At 39.6% G+C, this 12445-nt stretch overlaps 2 protein-coding genes across 5 annotated transcripts in view; one reads left to right on the forward strand and one right to left on the reverse strand.

The window, feature by feature from the left end:
- Positions 1–7873, reverse strand: part of ORC3 (origin recognition complex subunit 3) — a 59132-nt gene extending 51259 nt beyond the window's left edge. Inside the window, exons 1-3 of one of the 4 annotated variants that reach the window (XM_059700998.1) lie at positions 7696–7873; positions 4135–4189; positions 1503–1600 (exon numbers count right to left, since the gene is read on the reverse strand). In XM_059700998.1, coding sequence (XP_059556981.1) covers positions 1503–1600; positions 4135–4189; positions 7696–7827 — 285 coding nt within the window. In that variant the 5' untranslated portion in view covers positions 7828–7873. The remainder of the gene's footprint in view (positions 1–1502; positions 1601–4134; positions 4190–7695) is intronic. The other 3 variants (XM_059700996.1, XM_059700997.1, XM_059701000.1) reach the window with 3 other exon arrangements.
- A 7-nt stretch (positions 7874–7880) lies between these two features.
- RARS2 (arginyl-tRNA synthetase 2, mitochondrial) overlaps positions 7881–12445 on the forward strand; it is a 73887-nt gene continuing 69322 nt past the window's right edge. Inside the window, exon 1 of the mRNA XM_059701001.1 lies at positions 7881–7964. Within this exon, the coding sequence (XP_059556984.1) occupies positions 7929–7964 (36 nt within the window). The 5' untranslated portion in view covers positions 7881–7928. The remainder of the gene's footprint in view (positions 7965–12445) is intronic.

Consider the following 12445-nt stretch of genomic DNA (forward strand, 5'->3'; position numbering starts at 1 on the left):
CTGACAGTGATCAGAAACCCAGGGGGGAGCTAAGAGCTGGGGGGGCAAATTCTCAGCCATGATCAGAGAATCAGGTGCCTTTTCCGCCCTGGCCAGTGATAGCAGGAAGTAGGGGTGGAGCCAGCGATGAGAGCTGGGCATGGTCGAAGCTGGCAGTCCCGGGAGCTAGGGGTCCCTTGCCTGGGCCTAAAGCGGAGCCCACGATCACGGGGCCGCTGCAGCTGCGGGTCCCCGCTGCCCGGGCCGGATGCCTAGGCCAGAGGCGTTAGGCCTGGGCAGGGGCGGAGCCTGCAACTGCGGGGAGCCTCTGCCGGAGGCCTCAGGCCTGGTAAAGGGGCCTATCCGGTGATTAGTAATCGGAGGGTGATGAGGGTCAACTCCTCTGGCCGAGGCATCAGGCCTGGGTGGGGGGCGGAGCCGGGGATTGGGGGGATATGATGGTCCCCTTGCCCAGGCCTGAAGCCTGGGTCAGAGGCGTCAGGCTTGGGTGGGGGGTGGAGCAAGCGATCAGAGGGAGATGGGTGTCCCCTGCCCAGGCATGATTCCTGGGCTAGAGGCCTCAGGCCTGGGCGGGGGCCAGAGCCAGTGATCGGGGGGAGATGGGGGTCCCCTGTCCAAGCCTGACACCTCTGGCGGAGGCGTCAGGCCTGGGCAAGGGGCCGATCCTACGATTGGAGGGTGATGGGGGTCAACGCCTGAGGGCTCCCAGTATGTGAGAGGGGCAGGCTGGGCTGAGGGACACTCCCCGCACCCCCCCGAATTTTGTGCACCGGGCCCCTAGTTTATGAAATATAAGGAACAACATAAACTGATGAATAAAAACAGATCCAGAGACAGAGAAGCATTGCTCAGACAGTCAAACCTCAGAGGGAAGGTAGGGGAGGGAAGGGGTAAAGGGGAGAGATCAACCAAAGGACTTGTATGAATGCATATAGGCATAACCAACAGACACAGACACCAGGGGGGTGAGGGCATGGGTGTGGGAGGGTGTGTGTGTGTGGGGGGGCAATAGGGCGATAGGACACATAGGTAATACCTTAATCAATAAAGAAAAAAAAATACAAAACTGTGTTGGCCAAAAAAAATCTGTTAGCTCTAGAACAACGAATCTGCTATAGTGGAGAAATTTTTCAGAGCTGGAATATAAAGAACATGGTAACTGGATATAGGATGAGAGAGTGAAGTATTTAGAAATAGCTTGATTTCTTATTTGTGTAACTGAATGGGTAATTTGGACAGTGCCAGCATTTCAAAGCCGTGAGGATATGTAAAGAGCCCCTTGCCTTAGCAACTATCATTATAAACATAAGTTCCAGTACCTGAAGCTATGCTTAATACTTGGAACACGAGGGTTTTGATTTTTTTTACGATATACAGATTGTGCTTAACCAGTATTACCAACATTTCATCAATCGTCTTATAAACTGGTGGAAAAGAAGATGAGAAACAACAAATATGAGATTTACGGTATTAGAGAAATGTTATTAAAAAAAAGTATTCACCTCAGTTTCAGATTTCATCTGCTGCCATATCAACTGATAAGTTTCAAATCGAAGCTTACTGTCCTCAGACTCATTTTTCCCTTCATTAAAATACTCCTCTGAAAACACAGAAATAAGTCAATGTCTTTTTTATATAATGTGTGTGTGTGTGTGTGTGTGTGTGTGTGTGTGTGTGTGTGTGTATATATATATTTGGGGATAGGTAACATTATCTTTTATATTTAATTTTACTTATAGATCTTAAATTCTTATTGTAAGTATTGTAAGGTTAAATATCTTATTTAATTTTTATAATGTATTTCTATCATTTACTTCTGAACTTCTAAGTTTTTATTTAATGGTTTTGATTTGAAATGTATACATTCAATATTAATATATTCTCATTATTTACTCTTATTCTAAGGCTGTATATACTTTGTTTTATATATCTGTTTTGAGTTCTCCTTTATTAAATGATTCTTACTACTACTATCCTTGTTCATTTGTTCAACTGAGACAGTTTTAGCCCAGATTTATATTTATTCTGTCTGCATTATGTTATATATTTTTGGAATGTTTTCCTCCCAGTGGTTGGCCATTTATCAAAATACCATTTGCTGTAGTGGTTTTCAAACTTTTAAAACTATGATCCACCTTATGGAATACATCTTACATCATAATCCAACACACACACATATAATAGAAACCAAAACAAAGTCCCACAAAACAATACTTACCATGTGATACCAAATGTTTCCTATTCTGTTTTTTAAAACTCTCAACACCCACTAAATTGATTTCATGACTCGCACTTGGATTATATGTAAAAATTTTCAGTTTGAAAAACAATTCCTTTCTTCTGATTTGGGATGTCCTTATCATCTAAATGCTTATAAATACATTTGGAACTATTTTTGAACTTTTTCTTTTGTTCTATTGAATCTAACCATACCAGTCTTGAACTATTTTAATTATTGTAGCTAATATTTAATAAATTCAGGTCTTCTTCCCATCACCACAAAACATCATCATTCTTTTTCAAAAAAATTTAAGCCATTCTTTCAAACTAATTTTGTCATTTCTAAAAAATAATTACACTGGTATTTTGACTGGATAAAGGAAAATCTATAGATTGATCTGGGGAGAAAATATATTAAAAATTCATGTCCAAAAATACTACAAGTCTCTTCTTTTAATCAATATTTTACATTCCTTAAATCTTGTTCACTAGTAGGTATTTTATTGTAATAGCTAGAACTTTCATGATATTACATAATTGTGAAAGTACACATTTTGTTCTTGACTTCACTGAAATGCTGCTAGTATTCCACCATCAAATTTAAATGTTAACTGAGTTTGTAATAGAAATTCTCTTTCATATTAAGGAACTTTCCTCCTAATCACAGTTGACTAAGTTTGGGGCAAATACTGATTTTTTAAAAATTTTATCAAAGGGCTTAGAATATACTGAAGTCATCATATAGTAAAATGATAGACAAGGTTATAGTATAAAAATGCAAACAACAAAAAAAAAGCAAGGGGATATACTAGTACTAAGAGACAAAGCAGAATAATAAGTTAGCCTTAAACAGAATGAAAATAGTCATCTTTGAAAATCAGTAAAATCATATCAAATGTTAAAATGGCAAATCAAGACATGAATTTTTTGTGTGTTGAATAACACTGCATCAAAATAGATAACAAAAAACTTCCAAAAATTGGAAAACAAGAGCATAGGACATGTTAACCTGTTACCAAGACTTCTCTCAGTCATTTATCAATCTAGTAGGAGCTACAGAATAAATGCCAGCTTTCAATGCTGACAGGTTCCCTCCTGCTCCTACTCATAGCCCTCCCAACCTCTCTCTCTCCACAGAATACTGAGGAGGAGAGTTACCAATCTTTTCTTAGACAGATGGTGGGCACAATGCAAAACATCTTCCTACTTATTCAGGCAATCTTGTTTCAAGAACGGAAGCCATTGAAGGCAAGTGCTAAATTCTGGATGTTTTCTTCATTTCTGGTCCATCTGTCTTAAAATTAGGGTCAATTCCTCTAAGATTTTCATATTATAACAATATCTGTGGGTCTTAGATCAGCACAATGGGAAAAACCTAATGTACCTTAAAGTTCATATTATACAATTGTACACATTAGGTTTACTAATACTAAAAACTTTATACAAGTCTTAATAAATTATAGCTGAAATTCAATACAAAAAAAGTTCTAAGCAAAAACTCACCTCATATTTTGAAAGTAAAAGTTAGACCATGGATTTGAGAATCAGACAGCTTGGGTTTAAACCCAGCTCTGTCACTTACTAGCAACATCACTGAAAGTTCTTTATGTTTAAGTATCCCCATTTGATATGTCCTAACAAAAGTATGCACTCTCATGACCACCCCCTCAAATCTAGGGAACTATTTTCTTCATTCCAAAAAAGTCCCTATTGCCCTTTGGCAGTCAATACCCCCTATTTTGCCCCAGAAAAACCACTGAGATTTTTAGGACAATCTCTTTTAAAGAATGGTGACATATCCTTTGAAGGAAATTTACTTTTCAATTTTCCCTTTGTAAGCCATGCTTAGACAAGAAAAGTACTAAATTCAATCAGGGGTAGAAAAGTAACAAATTTGATATTAAGACATCATACCTATTGGCACAGAGATCTTTCTCTTCTTGAAGTTTGGCTTAAACACAAAACAGCCCTATAAAAAGAAATACAAAGCATAAAGTCAAAGTAGCCAAGGAGCAGATAAACCTGTTAACCAAGTATTCTATGGATAAGCAGGTTTTTTTAAAAAAAGGTGTTTCTTTAAAGTACTAAAATGGCTCTTTTCTATCTGAGTTATAGAAGGAAAATTCTTAAACAAGGACTATCCATTTCTTTCTCTTCCTTCTCATGGGATGTTCATCTTTGATTATGTTCTTTGGGACCTGATCTAAGAGACAGACAAAGAAAATAAACTCTGATGAAATTTAAATGCAGAAAGATTCCATTTTTATAAAACTTAGAGAAGAAAGAACATTAGTAGTATACATTATAATGAAGATCAAGAAGATATAAAATAGTGATGCTCTCCATCTCAAAAGAAGTATTTGTTATTTAATTAAACTCCAACTATCTAACCATGTTGGGAAATAGATAATGTGGGCTGTTATTGTATCACCTTTCTTCATCTGATAAATACATATTCATTTATCTATTACAGATCAACTCAAACTCAGCCACTCTAGTTAGAATTATTCTTTCTCTTACGCTCTCACAGGACTTGAATATCTTTCTTTTTAATCACTTTCACTCTGCATCATAGTTATTTAGGGTTTGTCTCCCTAAATAGTTTCTGAGTGTCTTCAGAGCAGATTAGATTTAGTGCATGACCATTTTCCCAGTGTTTTGGAGTGTTAACATATACACTAGGCAATCAGTATATAGAATGAATGCTTGCCAAGTAATATCGCTGGTAATTTCCTAGCTACATCTAATTTATGTTATTATTTGATTAGTGATATATAGTCCCCAAGCTACTGGTCCTATGTTTATTCTCCCAATCCTAAAGTATGGACAGCTTCTTAAGATTGCCATTTCTGTGGAAATGAAAAAGTAAAAAAAATATAGGGTGTCTCAAAAAAATGTATATACACTTTAATAGCTGATAACTCAATTTTGAAAATGAACTGTATGTTAATAAACACTGACTTCACAATCATTCAAAGTGTGTATATCTTTTTTGGGGGATACCTGTGTATCCAGAAAAAGTCAGTGCAAATATAAAGTGGCCATTTGGATTACAGGATCCAAAGTGAGAACTTTGCCCTATACTCTTGTATCTGCAGCTAGTGCAACTATTTAAAATACACATACATATTTAGAAAAAGCATGTGGTACCACGACAAGCTTGTTATTACCTCCTTTCTATATCTATCTGCAATTCGGTAGAGGAAAAGGAGCTTTGAAGGAGTGAAATATAGTGTCAATAAGGAATCCTAATGTATGGCAGTAGTAGTAATATGGTTAACCACTTTGAACTCCTGATCAAGGAATGTTTGAGATGAAGGAAGAAGTCTAGGAGGACAGCCGACAGCAAGAAAATATGACAAAGAAAGAGAAGTTTAGATAGGTTAGGGAAAAATAGCCTAAGATTCTTATTCATGTAAGGTTCCCTTCATAATCATCTCAATACAAGCGTTTCTGTTATAATGCCGTTAGTACTTTTCTGGGGGGGGAAACTCTCACAGTTCTGCAAGATATACAAAAATAAGAGGCTTGCCCTGGCTGGGTGGCTCAATTAGTTGGAGCGTGCTCCCATACACCAAAAGGTTGCAGGTTCAATTCCTGTTCAGGGAATACTTAGGTTATGGGTTTGATTCCCCGTCAGAGTGGGTACAGGAGGCAACCGATTAATGTCTCTCTCTCACATTGATGCTTCTTTCGCTTTCACACCCTTCCTTTCTCTAAGAATCAATAAAAACATATTCTCAGGTGGGGATTAAAAAATAATGAGGCTTATGCAACAAAAGGGATTAGAAGACAGACCATCCAAAATCTGTGAAACTTTACAACCAGAGCAAAACAAAAACAGTACCAATCGTAATAAAAACTTTTTTAAATACTAGCAGTTAAATCTCTTCTAGCTTGCACCTAGCAACACAGTTAGTCCTTTGTAAACTTAACCATAAGCTTGTAGCTCCTCCTTGATATATAATCTTGGAAGGCACTGTTCTCATAATTTTATTTTAATTTTAATCATTAAAAATTAGATCCATGGTGTAGCCTTCTCCATTCATCTGGTTTTATACATAGAGAAATGTCTTTGTAGCTTCTTCATCTGCATTCTCATTTTTACCAGGCAGCATTAACTTAAGAAGCTTCCAGTTGCACTCATATTACTAAAGGTCTTACTTGACCGTCTATAGCAGTGCTATCCAATAGGACTTCCAGTAACGAGGGAAATATTAAAATCTGCACTAAGATGTAGTCATATTAGTGAGACTGAGGAACTAAACTTTTAAGTTTACTTTATTTTCATTTAAATACCCACATGTGGCTAATGGCTACCGCACTGGACAATAGGGCTCTAAAGTTTATCTTCTTACCAACTATACCAGTGGTCGGCAAACTGCGGCTTGGCAAACCGCGGCTCGCGAGCCACATGCGGCTCTTTGGCCCCTTGACTGTGGCTCTTCCACAAAATACCGACTTCTGCACATGGGCCACAAAGTTTCAATCGCACTGTATGTGCGCGCCCACACGTGGTATTTTGTGGAAGAGCCACAGTCAAGGGGCCAAACAGCCGCATGTGGCTCGCGAGCCGCGGTTTACTATACCATGTCTTGCAATCCCTGGCCATCCAGGCAGCCAGTATGAGAAGATCTATATGATCTCCTCACACACACACCCGTACGCTACTTTTCATAAGGCTCCCATTTCAATTTCTACTAATTGTACAGATTTTTCAACTCCTTTATTTAATATGCCATTTTACTTCTATCTTCTGGACCAAAGCACATATCCCACACCCGTACGCTACTTTTCATAAGGCTCCCATTTCAATTTCTACTAATTGTACAGATTTTTCAACTCCTTTATTTAATATGCCATTTTACTTCTATCTTCTGGACCAAAGCACATATCCTCTTTGCGAACACCCTCCACCCCCACCCACGCCCCACTCCTTGACCTAACTTCTCACTTTTCAGGTCTCAGCTCAAATGTCTTTCTCCAAAGGCCTTCCCTGACCTCGGGCAATCTAGGCTCTTCTAGCTCTCCTGCTCTCTCGCTGAGAACTTTCTTTCTTGCTCACATTTATCACAGTTTGTGCTCAGTTTACCCGTGTTTCATGTGTTTCTGCAGTGCAAACAGTCTATTTTGTTAACCCCTGTATCCTGGTACCGCATGGAGTGTTTGGCACAATAAACATTTGAGAAGGAAAGAAAGAGGACGGCTGCCTGGGGCACATCCTCCGGACAGCCGACCTCCACAAACCAGAATTTAAAAATCCTCCTAGCCAAAACCCTGAGGCAGGCGGGCGGGCGGGCGGGCGTCTTCGCTCCCCAAAGTTGGCCTGAACCGGACCGGGAGCCAAGATCTCAGCTCCGACCGCCACCTTCCCCTGAAGTCGGTACACCGAGGCCCAGGTAACCCCGCTCCGTGCCTTCCCCGAAAGGGGATGAGGTTGCGGCGGAGTCTTAGTGGCCGCCCGCCCCCGCGTACCTTGGACACCGAGGAGGTGGCCATGGCCCCAGCGGCAGAACGGCATCCAGAAACTCGGGATTTCCCGCGCTCCTTCGCGGCAGCAGGGCAGAGGTTAGTGACGAGCCACTGGGCTTCTTGATTGGCTGGCATTAGCCTCGAGGCGGGCTTCCGGCGCGTGAAGGCGGGGCTTCAGAGGAGGGCGGGGCGTGGCTCCGTCTGGAACCTCGGGGACGCACTACGTGGAAGTAGACATGGCGTGCGGCTTCCGCAGGTCCATCGCCGGTCAGGTACGGTCCCAGGAACGGAGCCCCGCGCCCCCGAGGCCGTCAGCGGACGGGCGGGTTCTGAGGAAACCCCGCTTGTTTCTGCCGCTTCCTCACCGTCCTCTGGAGATGCCTCCGCTGCGGAGGCCAACCCAGTGGAGGGTCGGGCGTGCGGCTCAGACCAGCCTTCAGGGTGGAAAGTGAACTTGGAGAGGCGCGCGTGGCTTCCCTCACGCCTTCCCACCCTACAGCTTTGTACGCCTTATCCGGGTGGGGAAGTCACGGGGCCATGATTAGACCCCACAGAAATGAACGTTGACCTAGTCCTAGGGAAACAGGAGGCTTTGGCTAAAATGAAAGAGAAAGGCTTATTCCAGGGTCTCAGGGTTTGTAAACGGAAGATAGAGCCGTGCAGTACCCAGAGTGTTCTGAAGGAAGGAAAACTGAGGGTTCTTATAGTAAAAAGGAAGTTCTGGGGAAATACATAGTTCTGCCTTCTTGCCCTCTGAATCCCTAGGTGGTAATTAGTCCTGATTGTTAACAGGGAGGGCAACTGTTGTCTCCCTAAGCCAGTGGTTCTCAACCTTGGCTGCACATTAGAACCACCTGGGAATCTTTTTAAAATCCTGGTTTCTGGGCCTCATTCTCCGGAAATTCTGTTTCTTTGTTATGGGGTGAGGCCACAACATTAGTAACGAAGAAACAGAATTTCCAGAGGATGAGGCCCAGAAATCAGGATTTTATACAACAAAATCCCAGGTGATTCTAATATGCAGCCAAGGTTGAGAACCACTGCCCTAAGCAGTGGCTGCAGACTGCAGACTGCGGTCACCTGAGGACCCTTAAAAAATACCCAAGCCCAGGCCCCCCGCGTAGGGGCGGGTCTTGAAGTCCTATCAGGTGATGTTGATGTTCATCCAGGCTTGGTAACTGCTAACCAAGGACGGCCAGGAGGCAGAAAGGTGTAGTGCAGTGGTCCCCACACTTCTCTGCACACTACAATCAACACAAGAACTTACTAACATCCTGTTGCTCACACCCCATCCTGTGCTGGTTAAATGAGAGTGTTTGCATCAGTGTTTTCTAAAGATCCCTGGGTCATGCCAATGTGCAGCCACGGTGGGAGCCATTGGTATAGTGATTAAGAACACTGACCATGAGGACATGTGGGTTTAAGTCCCGCTTCTCTGGTAGGTATGTGAGTTCTCTGTCCCTCATTTGTAAAGTCTGGAAAGTTTTTTAGCTACTTTATAGGATTGTCATTAGGATTTAATGAATCAATTCGTATTTAGTACTTGGGGGTTGTGTTTGGTACATTGTATACACTCAATAAATATTCATTACTCTTAAATTAAAATGCTGAGGATGGTATTTTGAATCCCCTTGCTACACTTCTGATGTGGGAATCTAGTTATACATTACTCTCAGTGAATGCTTTAGTCCCACATGAGGTTAGGTCACCAGAAAGCTACGTATCTGAACCCTAATTAATTTTCAGTGAAAATTCCTTAGCAGTACTTTTATAAAGTCAGGAAAAAAGAAGGAAGGAAGATAGAAAAACTGGGTAGATATGCTTTTTATAAAAATTGTAATGAGTTTTTATTTTTAGGTTTGTTTGCTTCTTTAAAAGTTTTATGATAAAAATGTCCAACTACTAAAAGTGTAATAGTGTTAGGATTCCCCATGTATGCATAACTGAAATATTGTTTTAAATAAGTATTAAACATAGTTTTGCTTGAATTTAATGAAAGAAAAAGAAACCAAAGTGCAATGCAAAGAATTATTGATGTATTTTCTACATGAATCCTCTGCAGTTAAGAGATTATGCAGAACAATACAATTTGGAATGTTTCTTTAAAATCTTCATGTTTCATATTTAGACAATATCAACCCCTGGTGTGAGAGACGAGGACATTAGAACTCTTATAGTTGGCATAACTTTCCTCTACCATTCCTAATTTGTTTGGGTAACTTTCTCATTCATTTGTAACACCCATAGTCTTTTATTAGCCATATATGCACAACTTATTTGCTGTTCACTTTATATTGATTTGGATAAGATGCTTATTACCAATACTTTTCCTGGTTACATGACTTAATTGGCCAGATTTCTTTATAAATATATATATATATATATATTTTTTTTTAAGAAGGGCTCATGGTGCTTTATTTTTTTCAAACATTACTTTAAAAAAAAATTGACTTCTCAGATAAAATAAATCTTGGAGGTTTAATTATTAAAAAAAATTTGCATGTTTAGAAATATCAAAATAGATTTGGAAATATAAAAAATCTTCATTTTAGAAATAAAGCAATAACATTATTTAGTTCTAATTTTGAATTTTCCAAAGACTTATATGTACAAATGCATACAACAATCCAATGTTATTTTTTAAATTTCCAATTTTCATATGTTGGCAACTAAATCAAACTAAAAACAACTGAGCAAGTGAAACAAACATGCCTGTCTGTAGTTTTTCTAGTGGATAAATTTAGTCCTATATAATATCATTGCTAAATTATTTGCTTTAACCATGTGATTAGGCAACATGAATACAAAGTAAAGTTCTTCTTTTCATCTCTAGATTTTTGATTGGATGCTTTACCTTTTGAAATTTAGTAACTTAGCCTGATGTTTCTCTGTTAAATTTTCTGTGTTATATTTTCCTGACATAGTAATTTACTATGATCTGTGGATTCAGTTTGTTTCTTTTTTTTAATGAAATATTTAATCATGGAGAAGAAAATAGATAATATTCATGTACCCATTACTAATTGGGATGCATTCATAGGTTGTAAATGACATACACAGATATGGTAAAACAAAACCTCATATGTGAGGAAAGAGAATTTGCAACCAGGGATGAGTAGCCAGGAGATTTTAATATTTACAATAATTTATTTTTCAGTTATTAATTTTATTTTTTTTTTTAAATCCTTACCCGAGGATATTTTTCTATTAATTTTTAGAGAGAGTGGAAGAGAAAGACAAATATCAATGTGAGAGAAACACATCCATTAGTTGCCTCCTGCTTGTGCCCAGACCAGGGCCCTGGCCAGGGAGGAGCCTGCAACCTAGGTACATGCCCTTGACCAAAATGGAACCCAGGACCCTTCAGTCTGCAGGCCAACACTCTATCCACTGAGCCAAACCAGCTAGGGCCAGTTATTAAATTTTATATAAGTGATAATCAAACTGTAATTATCCTTCTGCAACTTGGGTTTTGTTTGTTTGCCTCAATTTTTAAAAAATATTTATAAAGATGTATGGAGGTTTAATTCTTTCACTGCAGAGTGGTGTGCCATTCCCATAATATACCACAATATAGATTTGGTTCTTTATTTCAGGGACATTTTTCCTGTTATTGAATATTATGCTCTATTATCTTCCATCACTTGGTCACACCTGTGATTCCAGCTGCCACTTTGGTGTGAACAGTTTCACATGTGCTCCCATTCCTTATTGCTAACAGCATCCCATTCTGTTTTTGAAAGCCTGCTAATCCCAGCCTATGGGCTCAAGTGTGGTGGAGTTAATGTCAAGGACAGCCCTCAACCAATGGGGGATGGAGGCTCCTGCTTCCTATTTTTGGATGGGCATCATGTATGCTTCTTAGGAGGTGGTGCATAATGGAAATTAAGGCTCCATTGCCTATAGTAGTGGCCTTGATAGCACAATCTTATATTTGCTTTTTCTCCTCTTTTACTCTCCTTCCATCACTTCTGCCCTCAGGGTTCACCTCCCAAATAAACTACCTGCATACAATCCTTTTCTCAGGCCCTGCTTTTGGGGGAGCCAAGATATATATCAACAAATACTTTAAAATTTTCTTGGGTTTTGTTTATTCATTTCTATGGCTTCTGATAAGTGAGACCAAGTTAATGTCTTTCTTTGGCTATCACTTTTTGAAGTGTGGCTTTGAGCTTTGTCTCTATCCTTATGTCTTTGCTACTGGAGAACCAGTGTACCTATCATCCTGTCCTCTTGCTTCTACCCTTTTTATATTTTAGGGACATCAAATATACTAAGGATGGATTGTCGTCATGCAATTTTTATATTGCTCTGATTACTTTAATTACAAATCTTGAAGCACTTATGAATAATGTTTTTGTATTTATTAGGCTATATTTTTCTTTCAGACAAGAGTTCTTTGATCTCCTATATGCCACATTCCTTCTCTTCTGTATTTTTCTTTTCCTCTCTCTCTTCTCCCCTTCACTTCTCTCTCAGTTTGTTTGCCTATTTGTGATGCTTATTCTTTCTCATCTTGCTGAGGCTTGTCACCTCTGCCCAAACTCTGTATTTGTTCCTGCATTGTGTGGATGACTTCTTCACTTTCCATTTCAGATTTGTTCTTGGCTCACCTCACTTTTGTGGTTACAAAAATATAAACTCCACAGCTGTCCATTCCCCTTTTGCCTCTCCAGTAGGTCATGATGACTGTACACATATTTCTGAACTCTGACTTAGCATATTCGATTTCTACTAGGTAGCCCTGATACTT

Source organism: Myotis daubentonii, chromosome 6 (assembly GCF_963259705.1).
Source record: "Myotis daubentonii chromosome 6, mMyoDau2.1, whole genome shotgun sequence".
NCBI classification, from domain to species: domain Eukaryota; kingdom Metazoa; phylum Chordata; class Mammalia; order Chiroptera; family Vespertilionidae; genus Myotis; species Myotis daubentonii.